This window comes from Metarhizium album, assembly GCF_000804445.1.
Source record: "Metarhizium album ARSEF 1941 chromosome Unknown scaffold_7, whole genome shotgun sequence".
NCBI lineage: Eukaryota > Fungi > Ascomycota > Sordariomycetes > Hypocreales > Clavicipitaceae > Metarhizium > Metarhizium album.
In genome coordinates, this window is record NW_024467581.1 from 447,942 (window position 1) to 467,430 (window position 19,489).

Below are 19,489 nucleotides of genomic sequence, written 5' to 3' on the forward strand. Positions count from 1 at the left end.
TCGCACAGATGCGTACGGGAAACACGGGCCTCCTGACCTACCTCGACAGGATCACCGCAACGGACACCGACCAATGTCCACCTGGGTAAGGAACCCGAATTGCGCGGCACATTGTCCTGGAATGCCGCGGCTGGGTGGACGAATGACACGGCACATGTAGGCAGACAAGTCTCCTAGAGATGCCTTGGCATCAAGCGCATTCTCTGCAGCTCGTCAAAGTCGGTACAAGCAGCGAAGAGTTGAGTCCCATCATCACGGGTATCCGCCTACAGGCCGTCATGAAAGGCGCTGGGCCGCCAGGGGCATCATCGACACTAAATTATAAGGTTTGCAATGTTACACATGTGAGTGGCGTGAGCTTCATTTGATCATCGAGTAGTTGCGAGAGAGTGTTTGTACTTGAACTAATTAAATCCTTAGGGGCGCTTAGCATATATCACATTCAGGAGGCGAAGCGGGAAGCTGCGGTCAGCCCTAAGCTTGCTTGCCAACGTGCCTTTTAATCACTCTACGTCGGCCACCTTTAATCCCGCTTTGCCTAATAACAACGTGGCATCTTTTCCAGTTACCAGTGGCTATATGGAGGGGCGGCTTCCTAGACTGCGCCAAGACGACCTGCAAAAACTCCGCTGTCGCAAAGGACATAAGGTGGCATAACACACAAAACACCGTGGCGTGGTCACGCCCGTTTTTTGGGTGCGACAGCTCATCCTGCAGTAACGTTTCACCTCACTAAATGATGGATATATCAACTCATAAAGCTGGAGCAGCTTCAGCTTCCCCAAGCCCCTTGACTCCTACTTTGTCCGATAAGCTTTCCAATCTGAACGCCTATGATAGCAGTTGGGGCAAGAGTAACTGCCACTCAAAATATCGCTGAAGAAACAACGCTGGCACGAAGGGCAATCAAAACAGTAGAGCCCATGGACCGCTGCTGAGGCCTTGCCAGACAGACAAGAGACCATATCCGCTCCAAAATCAGCCGTACTCCTTAGCACTTCGTTGAATCCATTATGCATGAGGAGCCTTTTAATGTTCTTACGAGACGTCTCCACGACCAAGTCGCGGAGTTCTCTATCGTCCGGGGCAGTGGACTCGTACACCACGGCGATGGCGAGCGGATAGTCGTCCAGGGACCAGCCAGTCGTGATAGAGACGCCAAACTTCTCCTTGGCGTGCGCCTTGAGCGCTGGAATGTCGTACTTGTCAGCGATCTGGTAGACCTGGACATAATAGATCATAGTGGAGGTGCTGTAGATGTTGCTGTAGTCGAAGAAATACATGAAACGTAACATGGCTTCCACGACGGTGGCGTCGAAGTCCTTAATCTCGATCTTCCTTTCGAAACTTTCCTTGACGACCATTAGCAGACGTCGCATCATAGAAGGATCTAATAGACGGACCATACTCTCCAATTTCCCGTCAGTTCCGCCGCAAAGTATCTAGAGTGGGCTGACAATATCACTCCATGGACCTTGAACTCCTGGCCGTCGCAGACGATAGTGACGTCGCAGAGGGTGCCTGTGTTGAAGTAGCTGGTGGTGGGCTGTTAGAAAGGCAAGAAGCGTTTTAGCCGCTGACCATGCCATACCCTTTGAGCGACGACAGAAACGTCTCGAACCCTCGAGGCGCCATTGCGAGACGGACGTACTCCCTCCCGGCGGGGGTGCCGACGGCGGATTTGCTTGATGTCGAACGTTTTCCACGCTTCACAAGTTGGCGTATTGTGGGGAGGTCGTGCTAGAGCATCAGCATCTGAATCAGCATCAGCATCAGCATCACCTGGCCGCGTGTTGCGCGCAAAGGGAGGTCCGGTCCCTTTCTGCTCACGGCAAACCATCGCCGTCAGGCCGAAGGAGCTGCAGGCAGGCCTTGTGATACTCTCACAGCCTACGCGCCACAGGAAGGTTTGAGGCAAGAGGGGTTGGCGACCTAAGGCATGAATGACCTAGGTGCCTCAGTCATCTGGACTGGGTTACACACACGGCGAGCATTTTGTATGTACTCACAGAATAATCACATCTCCCATGGAGTCGAATGACTTGCACGCAAAGAATTCGGTGGCTGCCAGTTTGTCATCTCAGATGGACAGCGTCAAAGGGGTCTTGGTCTTGTGCATGACGACAACGCAACCATCTCATCAAGTCTACATGACGCTCTCCAAGCCTTCCGCAGGTGTGGTCCTATCATTGCCGCTCGGAGCCCAGGACAGGTTGGGGAGCTGCCTAGGTTTGCTTGGGGGCGCCGCTCAGGTTAAAGCAGCCATGGCTTGGGGACGCTCTCGTGAAGGAAAACTAGCTCTGTCGTGATTCATGTTCTGATCTGGACTAAGACGCACAAAAGCACAGCCCTAGAGAAACGACGCCGTCTCATGTCCGCCATGTCATTCTCTCCCTATTCCCTATTCATCACTGGGCCGACTCGCCTCGGGCTCTCGTTAAATTTGGAGGTTAATGTCTGCCGTGATACGAATCACAGAGTCATTGTAGTCGGAGTCGACGCCATCCTCGCTGCAGATCTCCCATGTCATTCGCTTCAGGAGCTGGGGTTCTTGGTATTCACACAGGACTCGGGGCGCCAGGACCTTGGATCGCTCCAGGCGGCCGTCGGGTCCCTGAGATGAGAACTCGCAGAGTACCGAGAGCATGCGGTACGGTTGCTCGCCTTCCAGGACCTGCAGCTGCACTGTCCCCTTTTCGTTGGAGCCCTGGATCGCCATGGCCATCTCGTCCTCGCCTGATCCGGTGAAGACGTAGGCTTTCTGGAGTTTGACGTCGGTCAATGTGACTCTCTGGTGGAATCGTGCATTGGTGTGGCCGGTGATGGTAGTTTTCGCGAGGCTGGGAATGGCAATCCAGAGTGGTTGCTCAACCGGGCGGAGGGCGAGCATGTCCGCTGGCACAGACATGACCTCCATGGTCTCTGTTGCGGTTTGAGTGCTCATATTGTCACGGGAGGACTGTAGGACTGTGACGAGGGCAGGATGATTGGGCTTAATGGTGATGTGTTCAGGATTCGATGTTTGACTTGAAGCCCAAAGGCGCTTGGTCTTGATGGAGGTCTGTGGCTCCTGAGGTCGCCCCTATATATACATGAAAGGCAATGCCCCTTTTTTGTTCTCGAGGCCTCGGGCTTCTGTCACGACCTCGTGATGCCTCGGTGCAACAAGACACGTGTACGTTTTAGGATGGGAAAACCACCTCTTTGGGCCTTATCCGCGTGGCAGGGGCCCTCTAATGATGTCGGGAGGAATGTTGCAAGGAGAGGCGGTACCGGCCGAGAGAGATTTAGCCCAGCAGACATGTCGCCCAGCCAGACGTCTCTTGCCTGATGTGGATGTACTCGCACCATCGGTTACAAGCGGGATCATCGAGATGCTGTCCATGGTGTCTTTCGACCTCGAGGTTACTTCAGATCCAGACAGGATTCGGAAGGCGCTGTTTCCTCCCGCCGAATCAGGCGTCAACAGTCGTTGCTTTCGGCGCCTTCGGCATCGAGCTAACGGGCCGAACTTGGCTGGGAGAAGAGCCGTGAAGAGGTCCAGTCCTGGGACAGATGACTGCATGACTCGGGCACTCGGCAACCTCATTGTAAGATACTGACCTGGCCGCGGCTGTGAAGCTTCACACACTTCTCACCCGCGGATGAATATGCTCTCCGCTAGGTTACGACGACCGTTCGTCGGCTGCTGCGTGGATCGCCTGGTCAAATTTTCCGAAAGAAGGCTTGCACCATCATCACCGTAAGCTTGGTTCGGTCCTAGTCCACTGCCAGGAGAAGTTGAACGAACAGAGCTGCTCGCTTACTGGGTCTTCCTCCGTCACGGATTCGTCAGGCGTTGTGTGCAATTTGTGATCTGATGGGCAGTTTTGGCTTGGCTCGTGGACAAAATTCGACCGATTGTACTGTACTGCCTGTAAGTGGAAATTGGGATAGAGGCGCAGATTCCAAAACAAATCGCCAAGGACGGACAGGATGGGCGGACACGGAGACATAGAGTGCTAATGGTTGGGATGGAGATTTTGTTGGTTATGGTGGTGTACGCTCGCAACATACGATGGTCAGACTACGTGGAGGAATTGAATTGAGCCCCCAGCCTACAAATGAATGATCAGAATAGTTGGTGTAGCTGACCTACCTAGTACCGTGCAATTTGACGTGGCACTCTCCCGGTTCTGGTCCCCAAGCTCGGCGTCGAGCACGTGGCGTACCAGCACTCACACGGTCACACCCAAAGCCTACTCTTCATGGACGAGTTCCTCTTACTTGGGGGGAATTCCTCTTGTTAATTTGCCCTCCTTGTCAGTTTTGATTCTTCTTGTTTGATTACAACATGTCTTATGCTCCTGTTTGTCAAACGAAAGCGTTGTGTTGCGTTAGCTGAAGCAAAGGCCTGTGGGAAGGTGAATGTGAAGGTGCTACTGTGGGAAATAGCAAATCTGTCATTGAGCGGACGCGAGGTCTTGCGTGAACAAGTGTTTGTTATGATGTCCGTCTTGCTCGCCTCTCAATCACGGACTATCTGACGTCGAGGAGCCGTATTGTCGTCAGCGCAGCTGCGTGCTTCTCGTTCGCCAAGGTAAATGCCCACCTTACCACCTCTGGTCAAGCAGCTTGGATGAATACAAGTTACTCCGTGACCTGAAGCTCCAAGGCATCATGCAGGTGGCCAAAACGGGGCCCTCGCTTCTTGAGAGCAGGATCAAGGCCGAGTTGTACGACCCTGGGCGATTTGGGGGCTCACTACGCCGTATAGGCGGCAGGAAGTTGTCAACTGTTTGTCGGACAGGGGCAAGGCGAGTCAAGAGACACTCGATGACGCGCTGGTGGCGCCAGCGTCGTGCGATGAGCGGATCGTCTGGGAACGATGAGGGATGCGAGGTGGCCGGCGTCTGCTGCCGCGCTCTGCACGGCTTCTTCGGCAGTGCGTCGCGCGCCGCCCCGGCCCACGTTGGCGACCGGTACGAGGAGATGCTACTTCATCAATGTTGCCATGTGTACAGTTGTTGGACCATCGTGCGGTCGACGTAGACGACACCAGTTCACGGCCCTGGAGGCGGTGTTGCACTCGACTGGCTACAACACATGATGACGATGCAAACACAATCAATGGATGGGCCGGTGGACGCTGGCTGAACCGCAAAATGTCTCGTCGCCATGCTCTCATCACTTGATGCCGTCAAGTCCATCCTTCGAGAGCTATATTGCCTGGTACGAATGGCGCCGAGCGCCCTGCCCGCAGAAGGAGTTTCCTGATGATGCCTTGCCTGCCTGGAACTTTTGCTTCATCGGGCCAATGGACATGTGCGGGCTCTTGAGCGAGCGCAGGGACCACAGGAGAGAGATAATGCATACGAGCCCAATAATGTGAGCACCGACACATGTCAGGTGCTTGGATGCTGGACCTGGTATGTTGTGTGACACTCAAGCAACGTCCATCATGTTGCGACAACAACACGTCATGTCTTGCTGTCTCCCACATGCCAGCGCTTCTATTACTTTTTCGAAATAGCCTCCACGGCATGATTTGTGTCCCAACGGATGTAGTTATCCGGAGTCTTCCATGCCTGCTGCTTGTGCCGCCAGAACGTTGCTTTGCATTAGCTAGTGTGAGTACAGCATATGGGCATCAGGGGTCGGCCGTATGAGTATATTGTATATACCATTGTGTCAAAGTACGCTCGAGGATTCGCCGTGGTCAAAGGTCACGTCGATGGATGGACATGTGAGTGCAAAACTCCCACGCCAAGTTTCGTTGCATGGTTGGAGCCTTGCTTAAGCGATCGTCGGCGCGTGTGTCGAACAACATGACGGCAACCTGGTCGACACGCTCCCGGCTGTGTGTGCGTTACTCCAAAGCCCGTTGGCTGGGTTGATGATGGCGTCTTGCAACCTGGCCGAACTGTGCTACACGGACGGCGGGTAGCATTTGCAGCAACTACTTCGTTCTGCTTCCACGGAACACGACGTCTCAATCCCATCAGATGGCAAGTGTCCGATAACACGGCGCCAGGCCAGGTGGGCTTTGTTTCAAGAATTCAACATTCCGTCTTGGCCGAATGGGTCCGCATCAACGGCATCACTTGCAACAGTAGCAGCCATCAGGGCCGATTGCTTTTGCCCCAACTGCGTACTGCCATCTGGATATGACACAAAAGGAGCAGATGCCACCCTCCCCCCAGCCCAGTGTAACTCCCGCAAGCAGCCGACAAGCAACCTTCTTCATCCTCACTAGTAGTAGCAAATGTGCCCGTCGCAGGATTTCAGTTTGATGAACGCTTCACGTATAAGAGACGGAGACAAAGCGGGCAAGACGCCATAGGTTTCTCCGGATCCAAGGCCAAACGCCGCCGGCTGGCAAAGCTTCCACCAGGAAGCTCTATTCGTTTTCTACCCTTGGATGCCCCTGTCTCGTGAGTCACCATGCACCGAGCTCAAATCTGTGTTGTCAAACGGGGCTGTGGCCAACTTTCGCCCCCGGACATGTACTGGGCTGAGTGGGCGAGACTACAGGACAGTATTCTCAGTGAGAGCAAGTCGCCATCTGGAGGAGCTTGGCATGTCGTCGAGCTGTAGTAATTTATATTACTCATCATAAGCAGGGTAAACAAGAGACGTCGCCCAAGCGTGCCGATGCGCTCGATGCTGCAGAGCCCAGAGCGCTGCTGGATATATATATAGTTTGATATTTTATTGGCTTTTGAGTCGTACCTTCGTGCAATGGCTTTTATTCATGGATAAATCTGTTCAATTTTGGCTGTTGGTGAGCTGGGTTCCACTGTCTGTCGGTTGCCGTTCGACACACGGCACTTCTGCGAGTCTATATAAAACTTTTGGGTGGCCCTTGAATGCCGCTTTGCCCAGTGTAAGCTAAGTTACTGGAGCTTTTTCAAAAGCATACTTGCTTCACTCGGGTGACCAAGACGAATCGGTCGCTCTGAAGGTTCTGGCAAAACAAGCGTCGAGTAGAAGCTCAGAGTCTCAGGAGTCGGGCGTTTCCATCAGCTACGAGCCCGCAGTACTTGCCCCGTCATTCCGACTCGAGCCGGCCAGGCTTGCATGAAGCTCAGGTTTTCGACTCACAGATTGGTGTAAACCGAAGCACGGTGATGGAACAACTCACTATCGTGTTGCCTTGCCTGGAATCTAGATGCGGTTGGTGCGTGCGTGTTGCTCCGGCGACGTCTCCAAACAACCGACATCCGAGTCAGCGGCTCGTCGGCTCCACCCAGACGTCCGGTCAAGTCGAACGGCCGGCAAGTGGAGTCGGGCTGTGCGGGGAGGCTGCCTCAGCCTCGGCCAAAGTTGAACCTCGACAAGTCGACGGCACGCCGCGTCGTCAAATGGTGTGTGGTTTAAATATCCAGACCCTGCCGCGTGATAACGTGTCAAGCGACTGGAAAACTCGCGACCAACCCAAAACCGGACCTACTTCCTCTTCTTGTTTGTTACAAAGAAAAAGCTCAACTTCAAAATGACGGATGCTCCCGCGAACCCGGTCCCCTTCTCCGAGCCGCCCTATCTGTGCGGTCTGCCCTCCCCGTACTACACGCAATCGCATCGCCAGTTCCAAAAGGCCTGCCGCCAGTTTCTGTGGGACAACCTGCTCAGCAACGCTGCCGAGTGGGAAAAGGAAGGGACCGTCCCTCAGCATGTGTTTGATACGTTTTGCAAGAGCGGCATGCTGCTGCCCAACATGCCCGCGCCGTTGCCCGTGGAACGGCTCACGAATCTCGGGATCCGCGACATCCTTGGTGTCAAGGTCGAGGAGTGGGACTATTTGCATACCGGGATATATTGCGATGAGGTGCGTCTGGAACCCTGCGTCACCCCAAGACCGACGACGGCGAGCCGTGAATCTGATCAAGGTTGCTGCAGCTGGCGCGCTCCGGCTTGGCTGGTCCAGGCGCTTCGCTGACTGCTGGCTTCGCCTTTGGAATCCCTCCCATTGTCAAGTGGGGAAGCAAGGAGCTCAAGGAGCGCTTCCTTCCCGATTTTCTGACTGGCAGAAAACGCACGTGCATTGCCATCACGGAGCCCGATGCCGGCAGCGACGTGGCCAACATTACCACCACTGCCGAGAAGAGCGCCGATGGAAAACACTACATCATTAACGGAGCTAAGAAATGGTACTCGCCACAACGGGGCGCCCCGAGTTGCTGAGGAATCTCATCTGACACTATACAGGATCACGAACGGCATCTGGTCCGACTACACCACCATGGCGGTCCGCACGGGCGGACCAGGAGGGAAAGGACTCTCCGTCATCGTCGTTCCGCTCAAGGGACACCCTGGCGTCTCCATGCGTCGCCTCCCTGTCAGCGGCCAAAAGGCCGGTGGCACCACTTATATTGAGCTCGACAACGTCAAAGTGCCCGTCGAAAACCTCGTCGGCAGAGAGGGCGACGGCCTGCGCATCATCCTCACCAACTTCAACCACGAGCGCCTCATCATCGCCGTGGGCGTCACGCGCCAGGCTAGGACGGCCTTGGCCGCCGCGTTCGAGTACTGCCTTAAGCGCGACGCCTTTGGCAAGAAGCTCATGGATCAACCCGTCGTAAGACATCGGCTGGCCAAGGCGGGTGCCGAGCTGGAGACGATGAACGCCTGGACGGAGCAGCTTCTGTATCAGCTTTGCCACCTCGAGGCGCGGGAAGCGGACCTGAAACTCGGCGGCATTACCGCGCTAGCCAAGGCCAAGTCTGCCATGGTTTTGAATGAATGCGCTCAGTGTGCCGTTTTGCTGTTTGGGGGCAACGGGTTTACGGCCTCGGGACAGGGCGCACTAGTTGAAGGTGAGTTTTCTTATAATGTCTTGGGTCATCCTCACACCATGTGGTACCAAATGTACTGACTCGGGACAGCCATTTATCGAGATGTCCCCGGCGCTCGAATCCCAGGCGGATCGGAGGATGTTCTGCTGGACTTGGCCGTGCGCCAACTTGTCAAAATTTATCAGTTTGGAGGTGCGGCGGCGCTCAAAGGCTCAAAAATATAGAACTTTGCTGCGAGGCAAACAGCGGACATGTAATTAAATCGCTGGGTCATCAACGGTCTGTAGAACATTTGAAGTTAACTTTTATATCATGGGCCATGGCATCCCTTGTTGAATATCAAGATGCATTATTTGTGCAAGTAGTAATGCAATTAAAAGAGGCTCGGTCATTAGCGGGGCGACGCATAGCGCCGAGTCGGTCTGGACTCTGGACACGACGACATGGAAAACAAGACGACCACCCAGCATCTGCTCGACTTCTCTACATGTGTTCGTCATGACTCCCGAATCTAGTGATTGAATTCTGCCGTGTCCAGGCACAACGGTCAACCTAGCACGGTCCTCGATGCACGACCCGTCCGGGGCGGTCTTCCCATCGACATTTGACAATCTTCTTTTGCCTGCCAAATACGTGACGACTTCCGAAGGGAAAGGGAAAGACGCCTCCTAGGAGATTCACCTTCCCTCTGCCGCAGCCAGCTCGAGCGTCCCCGATCGCGTGCTCTTTATTCACCGCGTCCAAAGTCCGGCCCTGTGTATGTTCCCGCCTGCCCGCCTTTTGCGGGCATCCTTTCCGCACGCTCATTTCGTTTTCGTCGATCTGTGGGGTCACGAACTGAGCGATACGCCTCTCCTCCCACGCGGTGCAAATCTAGTTATTTCGTCGGCTCATCGGCTCTCTGTTGTATCATTCGACATGGCCCTCGGCTCATCTCGTTGGGGTTCTCGTTCGGGGGCTCGTTGACGGCAGGGTACACCGCCTCGCACCCATACCCGGTTTCGGCCTTTTACCTCATCGCGCCCGCGGGACTTTTTCACTCGGCCGATCTGAAGCCTGAAGAGCGCAGCCACTTTTCACTCGACTGTCGTGATGAGGCTGCTGCGCGTATGTGGGTGCTGGAGTTTTTCGGCGGCGAGCTTGTCATACGCGAGGATTGACGGGACCGCGTCAGCCAAGGCGAGGTCGTTGCAGGGGCTGTGCGAATGCGGGAGCATCCCGGTCACACGGCAACAGTCGTAACGGTCGTCAAAGACGGTGGCGCACTGGACTATGATGCCGCATTCACAAAGGCTGTGCGAAGTGGCATTCCCTCGCCGGTGGTTTTGGGAGGGCTGGACGGCGTGTGCACCAACGGACAGCTTGACATCTCGGCTTTACAAATGTTGCGGTAGTTCCAAACGTTGGGCACGTCGTGGTTCGGGAGAGGGTGGCGGAAGTGAGCAGGCTTCATCAGTGACTTCTGAGCGAAACTATGAGATCAACGGGTCTGGCGCATCCAGAGTGGCATGTTCGACAATAGGCGCCCATCTACTCCTCCGCACATCACTACATCACTACGGAACACCGGAGGCTTTCGATGGCTTGGGCAACACACAAATGCACCCGTCCCCAGATCATGTGCCCTGGCGAGGCGAGGCAGCGCAGAAGCAAGGCCATCAGATAAGCAGGGCGAAGTTTACGACAACAGATTGCGGCTGCGGCTGCAAAATTCGGCAAGGACCGACGGATCAGGCAAAAGTGGGTCGAATGCAAAGCTAATTCAATTTAGCCTCAGGGCCGAGGTCTTCAAATGGCCGTCTTGTGCGTCAATGACGTCAGCGTATAACCTGTACCACATTCCAGGTCTGGCTGGTCCGTGGATCGCTTGTAACAATTGCCCGCTGAATACTAACAATGATGGCCGCTTTCTTTAGCCCGAAACAGCTGGTCCGTGACGTATGAGCAACAATGGTTGGCTCAGCCGGGCGCCATGCCATCTGCCACGCTTTTGTCCTCGGGTATCGGTCGTGCTGCTCCTCATCCTTTATATAACGGCTGACCGTTGTCAGAGCTATCAAGCTGACCGTCTTTGCTCCGGAGGCCTTTTTTGGGCATCAACGTGTTGCTTGGGGAAGCTTGCCCGCGCAACTTGTCGCACACAAAGCCGACATCATAGGTTGGAAAAATACAACACATCTCACACAATTCCTCTCTACAACCGCCACAATGAGGACGACCACACTTCACACTCTCACCTGGGTGGCAGTCAGCGTTGGGGCCATGCAACTTCAGACCCCTCTATACTCATCATATTCTTTCAACCCCCTACAGCATCTCGCGGGAATCGCACCCTACTACGAGCCAGCAGATCCCCCGCGAGATCCTAACCCTCCTCAAGGCTGCGCCGTGACTCGAGCGGCATACCTTGTACGGCACGCAGCCATTAATGCAAACGATTTTGACTACGAGCAGTATCTGCAGCCCTTCCTCGAAAAGCTAGGCAATTCGACTGTCGACTGGTCTAAAATACCTCAGCTCTCTTTCTTGGCAACGTGGGAAGCCCCATCCTTTGGCGAGCAGGAGCTATTGACCAGAACCGGCAAGGTCGAGGCCGGCCAACTGGGACTCTCCATCTCGTACAGGTATCCGAAGCTGCGATTGCCTCAGAGGGTGTGGACCTCGAGTGCAGAACGCACGGTACAGAGCGCCAGAGGTTTCGTTCGAGGGTTGGAGATGGACGACAACACCATCAACGTAGTCGAGATATCAGAAGGCAAGGAGGCCGGCGCGGATAGTCTGACTCCATACAAGAGCTGCAAAGGCTATTCTGCTGCCGCGGGATCCAAACAGCAAGGAGAGTACGTCGGCCTATACACGGCACCCATAATCACGCGGTTGAAGAACCTGGCTCCAGGCTTCAACTTCACGTCGGACGACGTCACGGCCATGCAGGCCATGTGCGGCTACGATACCGTCATCCGTGGGTCTTCGCCGTTCTGCTCGACCGATCTGTTCTCGCCAGACGAGTGGCTGCAATTCGAGTACGGCCAAGACATCCAGTACCACTACAACACCGGCTACGGCAGCCCGTACGCCGGTGCCATTGGTTTCCCGTGGGTCAACACGACGCTGGACCTCTTGTCGGCCGACACATCAGCCCAAGATCTGTACATCTCCTTCACGCATCGCGAGCTTCCCCCAACCGCCCTCGTCGCCCTGGGCCTGTTCAACAACAGCATCTTCTCCGGCGGCAGTGACGTCAACGCCACCATGCCCCTGGACCAAATCAACTACAACCGTGCTTGGGTCTCAAGCCGCATTCTCCCATTCCTGACCAACATTGCCATTGAGCGCATGAACTGCACCTCCAACCAGACCGTTTCCACCGCCCAGAACAAGAACGGTAGCAGCTCTTCTCCTGCTTCCGCGTCGACGTACTACCGTGTCCTGCTCAACCGGAGCCCCCAAGTCCTGCCGGGCTGTTTCGACGGGCCAGGCCAGAGCTGTTCATCGAAAGGGCTGCAGACGTTTATGCAGCAGCGCGCAGACATGTTTCGGAACTACACCAGTGTTTGCGGGAACACATATGGCAATTCCACGGATTCAGTGACATTCTATACCGACTCGAATAACGGAACCAGTGTGAGCAAGAAAAGAAACTTGATGCCATAGCATTTGTGCAATGACAGACTAAGAGAAGGCGACGGGACACGTCTCGAGAGTACTGGGAACTCCTCAAAGCATCCAGCTACGGTTTACATAGTGAAATAAACAGGACACATTAGACACTGGCATACCCTGGCAGGTCGAGGCTACCCAAACGTTGTGAATAGCAGCAGTGTACACTTTTCAGAGAGACAACTGAACATCAGACTTGGCCGGACCATGATTGGCAAAATGATGCTGAATAGTACTGTTCGATCTTGCCCTGAAAGAACCAGCCTTTCTGCCACTTGTCAGGGACGACGATGTGACGACGTCCGCCCTGGCTACTGGGCGGTGGGAGGACCGCTCGCTCGGTAGTAGATGGGCCGCCTGTCGAGCCGAGACACAGCACGGCATCTCAAAATGGAGCACATCACCAGGCGTGCTGATACAGCTCGGCGCTTGCGGGCGGTGTCTGACCAGCTGACAATTCCCGGCTGGTGCAGGTCAAACAAGTCCGGCAAAGCCCAGTACGACTCGTGCTCAAATCATGCTTTGCGAGGAGGAGAGATGGGACCGAAGGAGAAGGCAAGCATCGATGCTGCGGCGGCAGGACAAACGACCGAACCCGCGGGCGTCCGACACGATTCGGGGTGCCAAATGACCATGGATCTGGAGGGCCACGTCCCGGCTGTGAAACGAGGACAAGGACAGCAGATGTGGTGATGAAGTGGTCCCGCCATTCGTCCACGAAGCAATTGAGTCACTGACTCACTGCCGCAGCCGCAGCCTGGTACGTTGCCGTTGCCTGTGTGACGAGCCATATGATACAAAGGTGACGTCTTGCCGCGTGTGCTCGCTTCTCACAATTGTTTGTTTCCAACGGAAAGAATGTATCAAACAGCGAGTACAAACCAGGTGTTGCGCCATTGTCGGGGATTTATTCAATGCCGGTATTAACGCCATTTCAACCCCTTGAGGCGGAGACGATGATCCGATGCACAGCGTCGGCAAGGACATGATGGCTCTCGCGACCGGCTACAGGTCTTCTCTGGGGGCGACAAACGGGTCGCCTTGACCGACGTCATACCGTCCCGGCAAAATTTGCCTCGTGAGTACTCTGGGAGCGATGAGGCTCTGGCGCGGACTTGCTCGTCGGGCCCAAATTGTCTATATAATCCTGCTCGTTTCCCAGCTCTTTGGATTCAGCAACACATTTGCTTCCTCAGCAGTCTCCTACAAGCTATCCCCAACTACCTGGAACCACCGAGCTCTTCCTCCCTCTTAACAAGGAAAAATTTATCATCGCCATCAACATGACCAATCCTATGACCAAATCGGACGCTGCTAGAGTCCAGTCATCTCAGGTATGTGCCGTTCCTAGACAGCATCGTCAAGTTCAAGTGCCTTCTAATAGAGACACACGCAGGCCAAGAACGGCGGAGACATGTCTTCGGCTGGGTTTGCTGCGCGTGCTCAGGCCGCCGGCGATCGCAACGAAAGCCATGGAAATGCCTCTGGCCACGGAAAAAATTCTGGTTCTGGGGCCGATGCGGGATCCAAGAAATGATTTGCTCGGCTTCATCAAGGGGGCAAATAACGTCGACTAGTTGCCGCCAGTCGTTGACTGTGGCTCGGAATCATCAACGATGTATACAACCGCGCAACTTGACACAAATATAACCCACGCAATGCCAAGTCTGTTCGTTGTCCTTGGTCTCTGATGGTGAATCGAGTGTTATTCTATCCACGCAGAAAGTGAAGTTAGAACAGCTGCGTTCGTACTTAGCCACAGCAGCTATCGTGTCTGAACATAAATGTCATGGACTGAGAAGCGTTTGCGAAGCAGTGAGTGCGATAGGACTGACAACCACAGTCCCAACTCCATCAACATTAGGGTAATGGGAGTCGCAACAGATATGAACACGTATCCCGGATCTGCTGTGTGCCAGGCCAATGTAGTATCGTAAACGCCTCCACGGACACCTGTGACAATGTGTCTTACAGAGCTCACTCGGTGCCATCGTTGAAGGGGGAGGCCACATCTTCTGCATGGCCCAACAGCAGCTCACGGTCCTTTGTGCGCCGTGGTACGATGATATCTTCGCCTCTGATGCATGGCAGAATTCAGAGTCTGGTATTGCACTTTGACTGTGGCATCGCGGTATCGAATGAGACGCTCTGTGTGATCAGGCTGACGTCCGTCTCGATGTTTTTCCACGATGCTCTCCGGCACAGGGACAGCCAGCTCGCAAAAACTTGACTTCCTCGACGGCTGTGCCACAGCCAGCTTCGAAAATGATGTCCAGTCCGTCCTCCTCGTCCCACTGTTGTCCAGCCTCTTGAGCCCGAAGCTCTCAAACCAAGGTTCTACTCGCCACACTATCCGGCACCACTGTCGCCCTCAGACTTCTCACACTTGGGTCCCGATGCTGTGGGTCGATCGAAATCCTGCTTCTACATTCCGACGCCATCATGAAAGCCGGCACGGCAGACGACAGTTCCGCCTGAGACTGACTATGAGCAGACGAGTGACCCGGGCGTTGTCCTCGTGGTTCTCACGAATCTGAGGGGACGCATCTTCCAGACTATTCGGTGGCGATATATCGTGTGAGTGGCAAGCTCAACGCTCGACGGGATGCTGGCTGTTTGAAGACGATTGTTGCCGAGAGCGTCCTGGACGGGGAATCGAACGAAGGAACTAGAGATCAACAAACCCTAACCCTGACTCGCGCGCCACCAGGTTCAGATGGCCTTGAAGCCCCACCGCTTTAAAGTGCCGGCAGCTTCGAAACGCGCCTCGGACAATTGGCAACATCGTCGACGCGTCTCACTCGACAAGCTCAACCCGTATCTCGGCGGCGTCGAGGTTGCTGCATCCGCGCAGCTCAGCACCAGCTCAGCATGGTGACCCTCGAGGAAGTGTCTCATCTCATCCCGAAATCGGCGTCGTAAGTCGCAATTCGCCCGCATTTGTCAATCCGCATCTAACTCTGCCTCGCAAGCGACGCCGCAACTCCCACACTCAGCCGAGCCGCCGACTCGTACAAGCCATTGCACGCATTCGACCTCGACAAGCGACGGCCCTACAAGCAGCAATATGGCGACATGTACTTTCTACGCCTGACCAAGATCAAGCCCGCCGTCGAGGAGGCGGCATCGGCCTCGTGGGAGGGGACCGTCATTGGTGGTGAAGAGGTCAAAAGGGTAGAACGCGTGCTCGATGTTCGGCAGGGAGAGTTGTGCTGGGTAGCAGGGACAGTGTACATGGACATGCCTCTCAAGCCCAGTATCCTCGAGGACGTGTCCAAAGACGTAAGCAGGACGTGATGCCGCCCCAAAAACCACCCCTTGCCCCGATCCATGCCCACGGGAAACCACCACGTCTCGACGTCGCGACAGGGTCGACTGACACGGTCCAGCGATGGATTTCCGCCCCCATACCCACCCAGCAGACCTACTTCTCCCCCGACGGCTCCGACCAAGTCATGCTCGAGGACGACTCGGGCCGCATCCGCCTCGTCGGCGATGTGGTCCACTCCGTCCCCCTCGTGACGGGCTGCATCATCGCCGTCATGGGCACCGAGAACAGCAGCGGCGAGTTCGAAGTCATTGACACCAAGTTTCCCGACCTTGCCGACCAGCCCGAGCGATGGGCCCTCTCCAAACCACTGCCTCCTTCGGCCAACGGCCTCGGAAAAGGGCGGCCCATCATCAGAGACGAGCACCGAGATGTCGAAATGACAGACGCCTCCCCGCCAGCCCCCGGCAAGAAGATGGCCATCGTGTCCGGGCTCTCCTTCTCCAGCACCGGCGCCTCTCACGCCGTCGAACTCAACCTCCTGCAGGAATACCTCCTCGGCCAAGCACTCGCCCCAGCCGACCAGGAAGAAGTCGCGAGCATAAGCAGGCTCATCATTGCCGGAAACTCCATCTCCGCCGCCGCCACCGAGCACAGGCCCGACGAGACCGAGAAGAAGGGAGGCAGAAAGTACGGCTACGACGCGAGCTCCTACAACGCCCTCCCGTCGCAGCTCCTCGACGACTTCCTCGACGCGCTGCTGCCCTCGATACCGGTCACCCTCGTCCCCGGTGCTCAGGATCCCGCCAACGCAAGCTACCCCCAGCAGCCCGTCCACATGGCCCTGTTTCCCCGCGCGAGGGCATACGGGCCCGAGCCCGCAAAGCCCAAAGAACCCGGGTGGTTTGACGCCGTCACCAACCCCTGGGAGGCCGAGCTCGAGGGGTGGCGCGTCCTAGGCACCGGCGGTCAAAACGTGGACGACGTCTTCAAGTACGTCGACAGCGACGATAGACTGGGCATGATGGAGGCCATGTGCAGATGGAGGTGCTGCGCCCCCACCGCACCCGACACGTTGTGTAGGTCGGCCCTCTCCCTCGGCGCCATACGTGACAAGTCAAGCTGACAAGAAGGGGGCAGGGAGCTATCCGTTCCAGGAAGATGACCCGTTTGTCATGAAGACGTGTCCGCACTTGTTCTTTGTGGGCTGTCAGCCTGAATTCTCGACGAGGACGATTGGCGGCCCTCGTGGTCAGTCCGTGAGGTTGATTACGGTCCCTTCATTCGCCGAGACAAAGGAGCTGGTTCTTGTGGACATGGAAACGATGGAGGTTTCCCTGGTGAGTTTTGGCAAGCAAAAGTCGGCGTCATGAGGGATATGCAGCGCAGAGATAACGTGGAGTAGCGGACAAAAAGCAAGTTTTCTATCGTGTATGTAACGGTCGTGAGGGAAGGCAAAAATCTGTATAACGAATCATGAGCTGCTGTTTGTTTCAGTCTACGTACGTGCTGATGAGTCGAGGGGTCTGTTCCTCCATGACTCTCGTCACCACCAGGCAATGGCGCCGATTCCAGTCAACCGGCGCCCTCGTCGTCCAACTCCATGACAGTAAAATCGTCCCATTCGTCACCACGCCCTGTTTGCTCCAGACACTCCTCGCAGGTTGCAGCGACGCGCTGCTCCAATGTGGCCAATGCGTGCAAGGCCATTTTTGCCCTCCTCACACGTCCTACCTGCATCACCCGATCGCCCTTCCATCTATCCACGATGATGCGATTCACCTCGTTCTTCAGCCGCAGATGCCTCATGTCGATTTTGAGCTCGCGCCCATCATAAGCGTCCCCGTACCTGCAACAACCCATAAGGTCTACGAGTAGAAACTGGCAATGGATACCCTGGACCGCCTTCATGACAGGCGACTCTCGATTGAAGAAGTCTACAAAAGTGTAGTGTCCGCTGCCTTCTTCTCCTTTAGGTGGCTCCCACTCTGGCGTCACCCTTATTGTTAGAGTATGGATATTAAAGACTTGCCGGCGGTCGCCCATGTCGCGGTAGTTGAAGATGCTGAGGGCATTTGCCATGAGCTTCTTGGTCCTTTCGACGGAGCGGTTCCGCTCTGCCTCCACAACAATGTGCCGGAAGAGCAAGGCATGTTTCTGAATGTTGATGTCGCCCTCTGTGTCGGTTGCTCTGCTGCCGCGGCGCCGGGTAGTTCTTCGTCGAGACGTGTTCCGGCTGCTTGTCTCCTCCCGCCACTCCGGGTCGTCTTCATCTTCCGCGTCGTAGTCCCCATCTGCCTCGCCGTTGATGGGAAATACCGCGTCTGCGTCATCAATATGCGCCAGTCGATCGACATCGGTGACGCTGGAAACGTGGTCTCGCAGTTTGTAGAGAAATACGTTGGCGCCGTAGAGAACCCCGACAGCTTCGTCATATACACGTTGACATGTACGCAGGATACTTGTAGGGATTCCCAACGACTGTCTCTTAAAAACACATCTCCAACCCGAATGAACCCGAATTGGGCTGCTGGATACGAGAAGTATTTTGTATATGGCGAGCCTAATTTCCGCAGGCAGTCTGTGCAAGGCCGATAGACGTTGCAAAGTATGTTGTTGGTCTGGTGCTTTGCCAACCCCAGCTGCGGGTTTCTCATGGATAGACTCGGGCCGCGCAGATTCTTCATCTTCGGGCTCAGAATCAACACTCGTGTCCTCATGGAAGGATCCGCCGTCATCCAGAGGGTGAGGGATTTGAGGAACAGGAGCTCTGGTTGTGGCTTTTATCAGTCGCCGGCGTGACGACAAGTCCTAAATGTCATCTCGGCCATACGTCTGCGCCAATTCTTGCCAATTTACTACTTTGTCTTTTCTACAATCGTCTGCACCAACTGTTCTGGCGCGCTCTTTCTTTGTTCTTCGTTTCTTTTTTGATCGGCGCCTTTGCTTGACTTTTTGCAACCTTGCCGATACGCCACCGGGTCTCGCATTTTCGTCTTTTGTTGAATTGATCGCGAGCGGCTCTGATGAAAGGCGTTGCATCAGCATTGCTTCTTGAGTTGCCCCGACAAGGCCTGGTTGAAGTTCTATGGGAGTCATGGTGAGGCTCGATCTGTGGTACGACAGATTGAATCAGATTCAGGGCACTTTGACGTCATAGTCGACAGTAGGAAATCCGCGTCAGTACATACAGAGCAGTTCGGTTTCGGTGTGTCTAACGTTACTTCTGGTAGACAGAGAATGATGATAATTCGGGAAGCTCCAAGCCGGAATTCAAAGTTGAGCTAACATTAGACTTGTAGCCAGAAAAAGTAAGAAAAATTCATTTCAAGGGGAGTGAGAGTGTGTATAAGTGCATGCGTGTATGTGCGTATGTGTGTGTGTGTGTGTGCGTGTGTGCGTGTAGAGAGAAGAATGAGGACACCTCCACTGCCCCCAATAACTTGTGGCATTCACAATCGTGACTGTTTCTGGACTACCAAATGCTTCAACTAGAAATCATTCATATTTGCCAAGATTTGATAGTCACCATGTCATGCCTCCGGATGTTCGCGCGTGGTTGACTGTGGACGTGCGTGTGAGCCACCTGCTTGCATGGTGCCAGCACACCTCGCCAACACTCGTTTCCGGACGCCAGTCATGGGCACACCTCACCAACTGATCATATCAAAAGTCGGTCACAAAATAGGATCCCACTCTCGCTTCCTGTCTTAGAACCTCCCAAAAAGTCAAGTTGATGCATTGTTTCTTCCCATGGTCCACATGACCACAAGTTGTGAAAGTATGG

General features: G+C 55.0%; 7 protein-coding genes across 7 annotated transcripts; 4 read left to right on the forward strand and 3 right to left on the reverse strand.

Annotated features, from left to right (window-relative positions):
* Positions 1-753: 753 nt before the first annotated feature.
* On the reverse strand, positions 754-1,840 carry MAM_03601 (BTB/POZ fold protein; the record flags this gene model as incomplete). Its single annotated transcript, XM_040822400.1, has 4 exons — positions 754-797; positions 989-1,352; positions 1,409-1,546; positions 1,592-1,840. The coding sequence occupies 4 exons, from the start codon at positions 1,838-1,840 to the stop codon at positions 754-756; spliced, it is 795 nt and encodes a 264-aa protein (XP_040679543.1).
* A 597-nt stretch (positions 1,841-2,437) lies between these two features.
* On the reverse strand, positions 2,438-2,944 carry MAM_03602 (Calcium-mediated lectin; the record flags this gene model as incomplete). Its single annotated transcript, XM_040822401.1, has 1 exon — positions 2,438-2,944. One exon carries the CDS (start codon positions 2,942-2,944, stop codon positions 2,438-2,440), a length of 507 nt encoding a protein of 168 aa, XP_040679544.1.
* Positions 2,945-7,474: 4,530 nt separating this feature from the next.
* MAM_03603 (Acyl-CoA dehydrogenase/oxidase) lies at positions 7,475-8,998 on the forward strand (the record flags this gene model as incomplete). The annotated part of the gene is made up of 4 exons (XM_040822402.1): positions 7,475-7,807; positions 7,879-8,129; positions 8,188-8,795; positions 8,865-8,998. The coding sequence occupies 4 exons, from the start codon at positions 7,475-7,477 to the stop codon at positions 8,996-8,998; spliced, it is 1,326 nt and encodes a 441-aa protein (XP_040679545.1).
* Positions 8,999-10,982: 1,984 nt separating this feature from the next.
* MAM_03604 (Histidine acid phosphatase, eukaryotic) lies at positions 10,983-12,428 on the forward strand (the record flags this gene model as incomplete). The annotated part of the gene is made up of 1 exon (XM_040822403.1): positions 10,983-12,428. One exon carries the CDS (start codon positions 10,983-10,985, stop codon positions 12,426-12,428), a length of 1,446 nt encoding a protein of 481 aa, XP_040679546.1.
* Positions 12,429-13,717: 1,289 nt separating this feature from the next.
* MAM_03605 (Seed maturation protein) lies at positions 13,718-13,971 on the forward strand (the record flags this gene model as incomplete). Its single annotated transcript, XM_040822404.1, has 2 exons — positions 13,718-13,768; positions 13,831-13,971. The coding sequence occupies 2 exons, from the start codon at positions 13,718-13,720 to the stop codon at positions 13,969-13,971; spliced, it is 192 nt and encodes a 63-aa protein (XP_040679547.1).
* Positions 13,972-15,305: 1,334 nt separating this feature from the next.
* MAM_03606 (DNA polymerase delta small subunit) lies at positions 15,306-17,075 on the forward strand (the record flags this gene model as incomplete). The annotated part of the gene is made up of 4 exons (XM_040822405.1): positions 15,306-15,352; positions 15,407-15,716; positions 15,824-16,781; positions 16,843-17,075. The coding sequence occupies 4 exons, from the start codon at positions 15,306-15,308 to the stop codon at positions 17,073-17,075; spliced, it is 1,548 nt and encodes a 515-aa protein (XP_040679548.1).
* Positions 17,076-17,277: 202 nt separating this feature from the next.
* Positions 17,278-18,801, reverse strand: MAM_03607 (uncharacterized protein; the record flags this gene model as incomplete). The annotated part of the gene is made up of 2 exons (XM_040822406.1): positions 17,278-18,472; positions 18,665-18,801. The coding sequence occupies 2 exons, from the start codon at positions 18,799-18,801 to the stop codon at positions 17,278-17,280; spliced, it is 1,332 nt and encodes a 443-aa protein (XP_040679549.1).
* Positions 18,802-19,489: the final 688 nt, after the last annotated feature.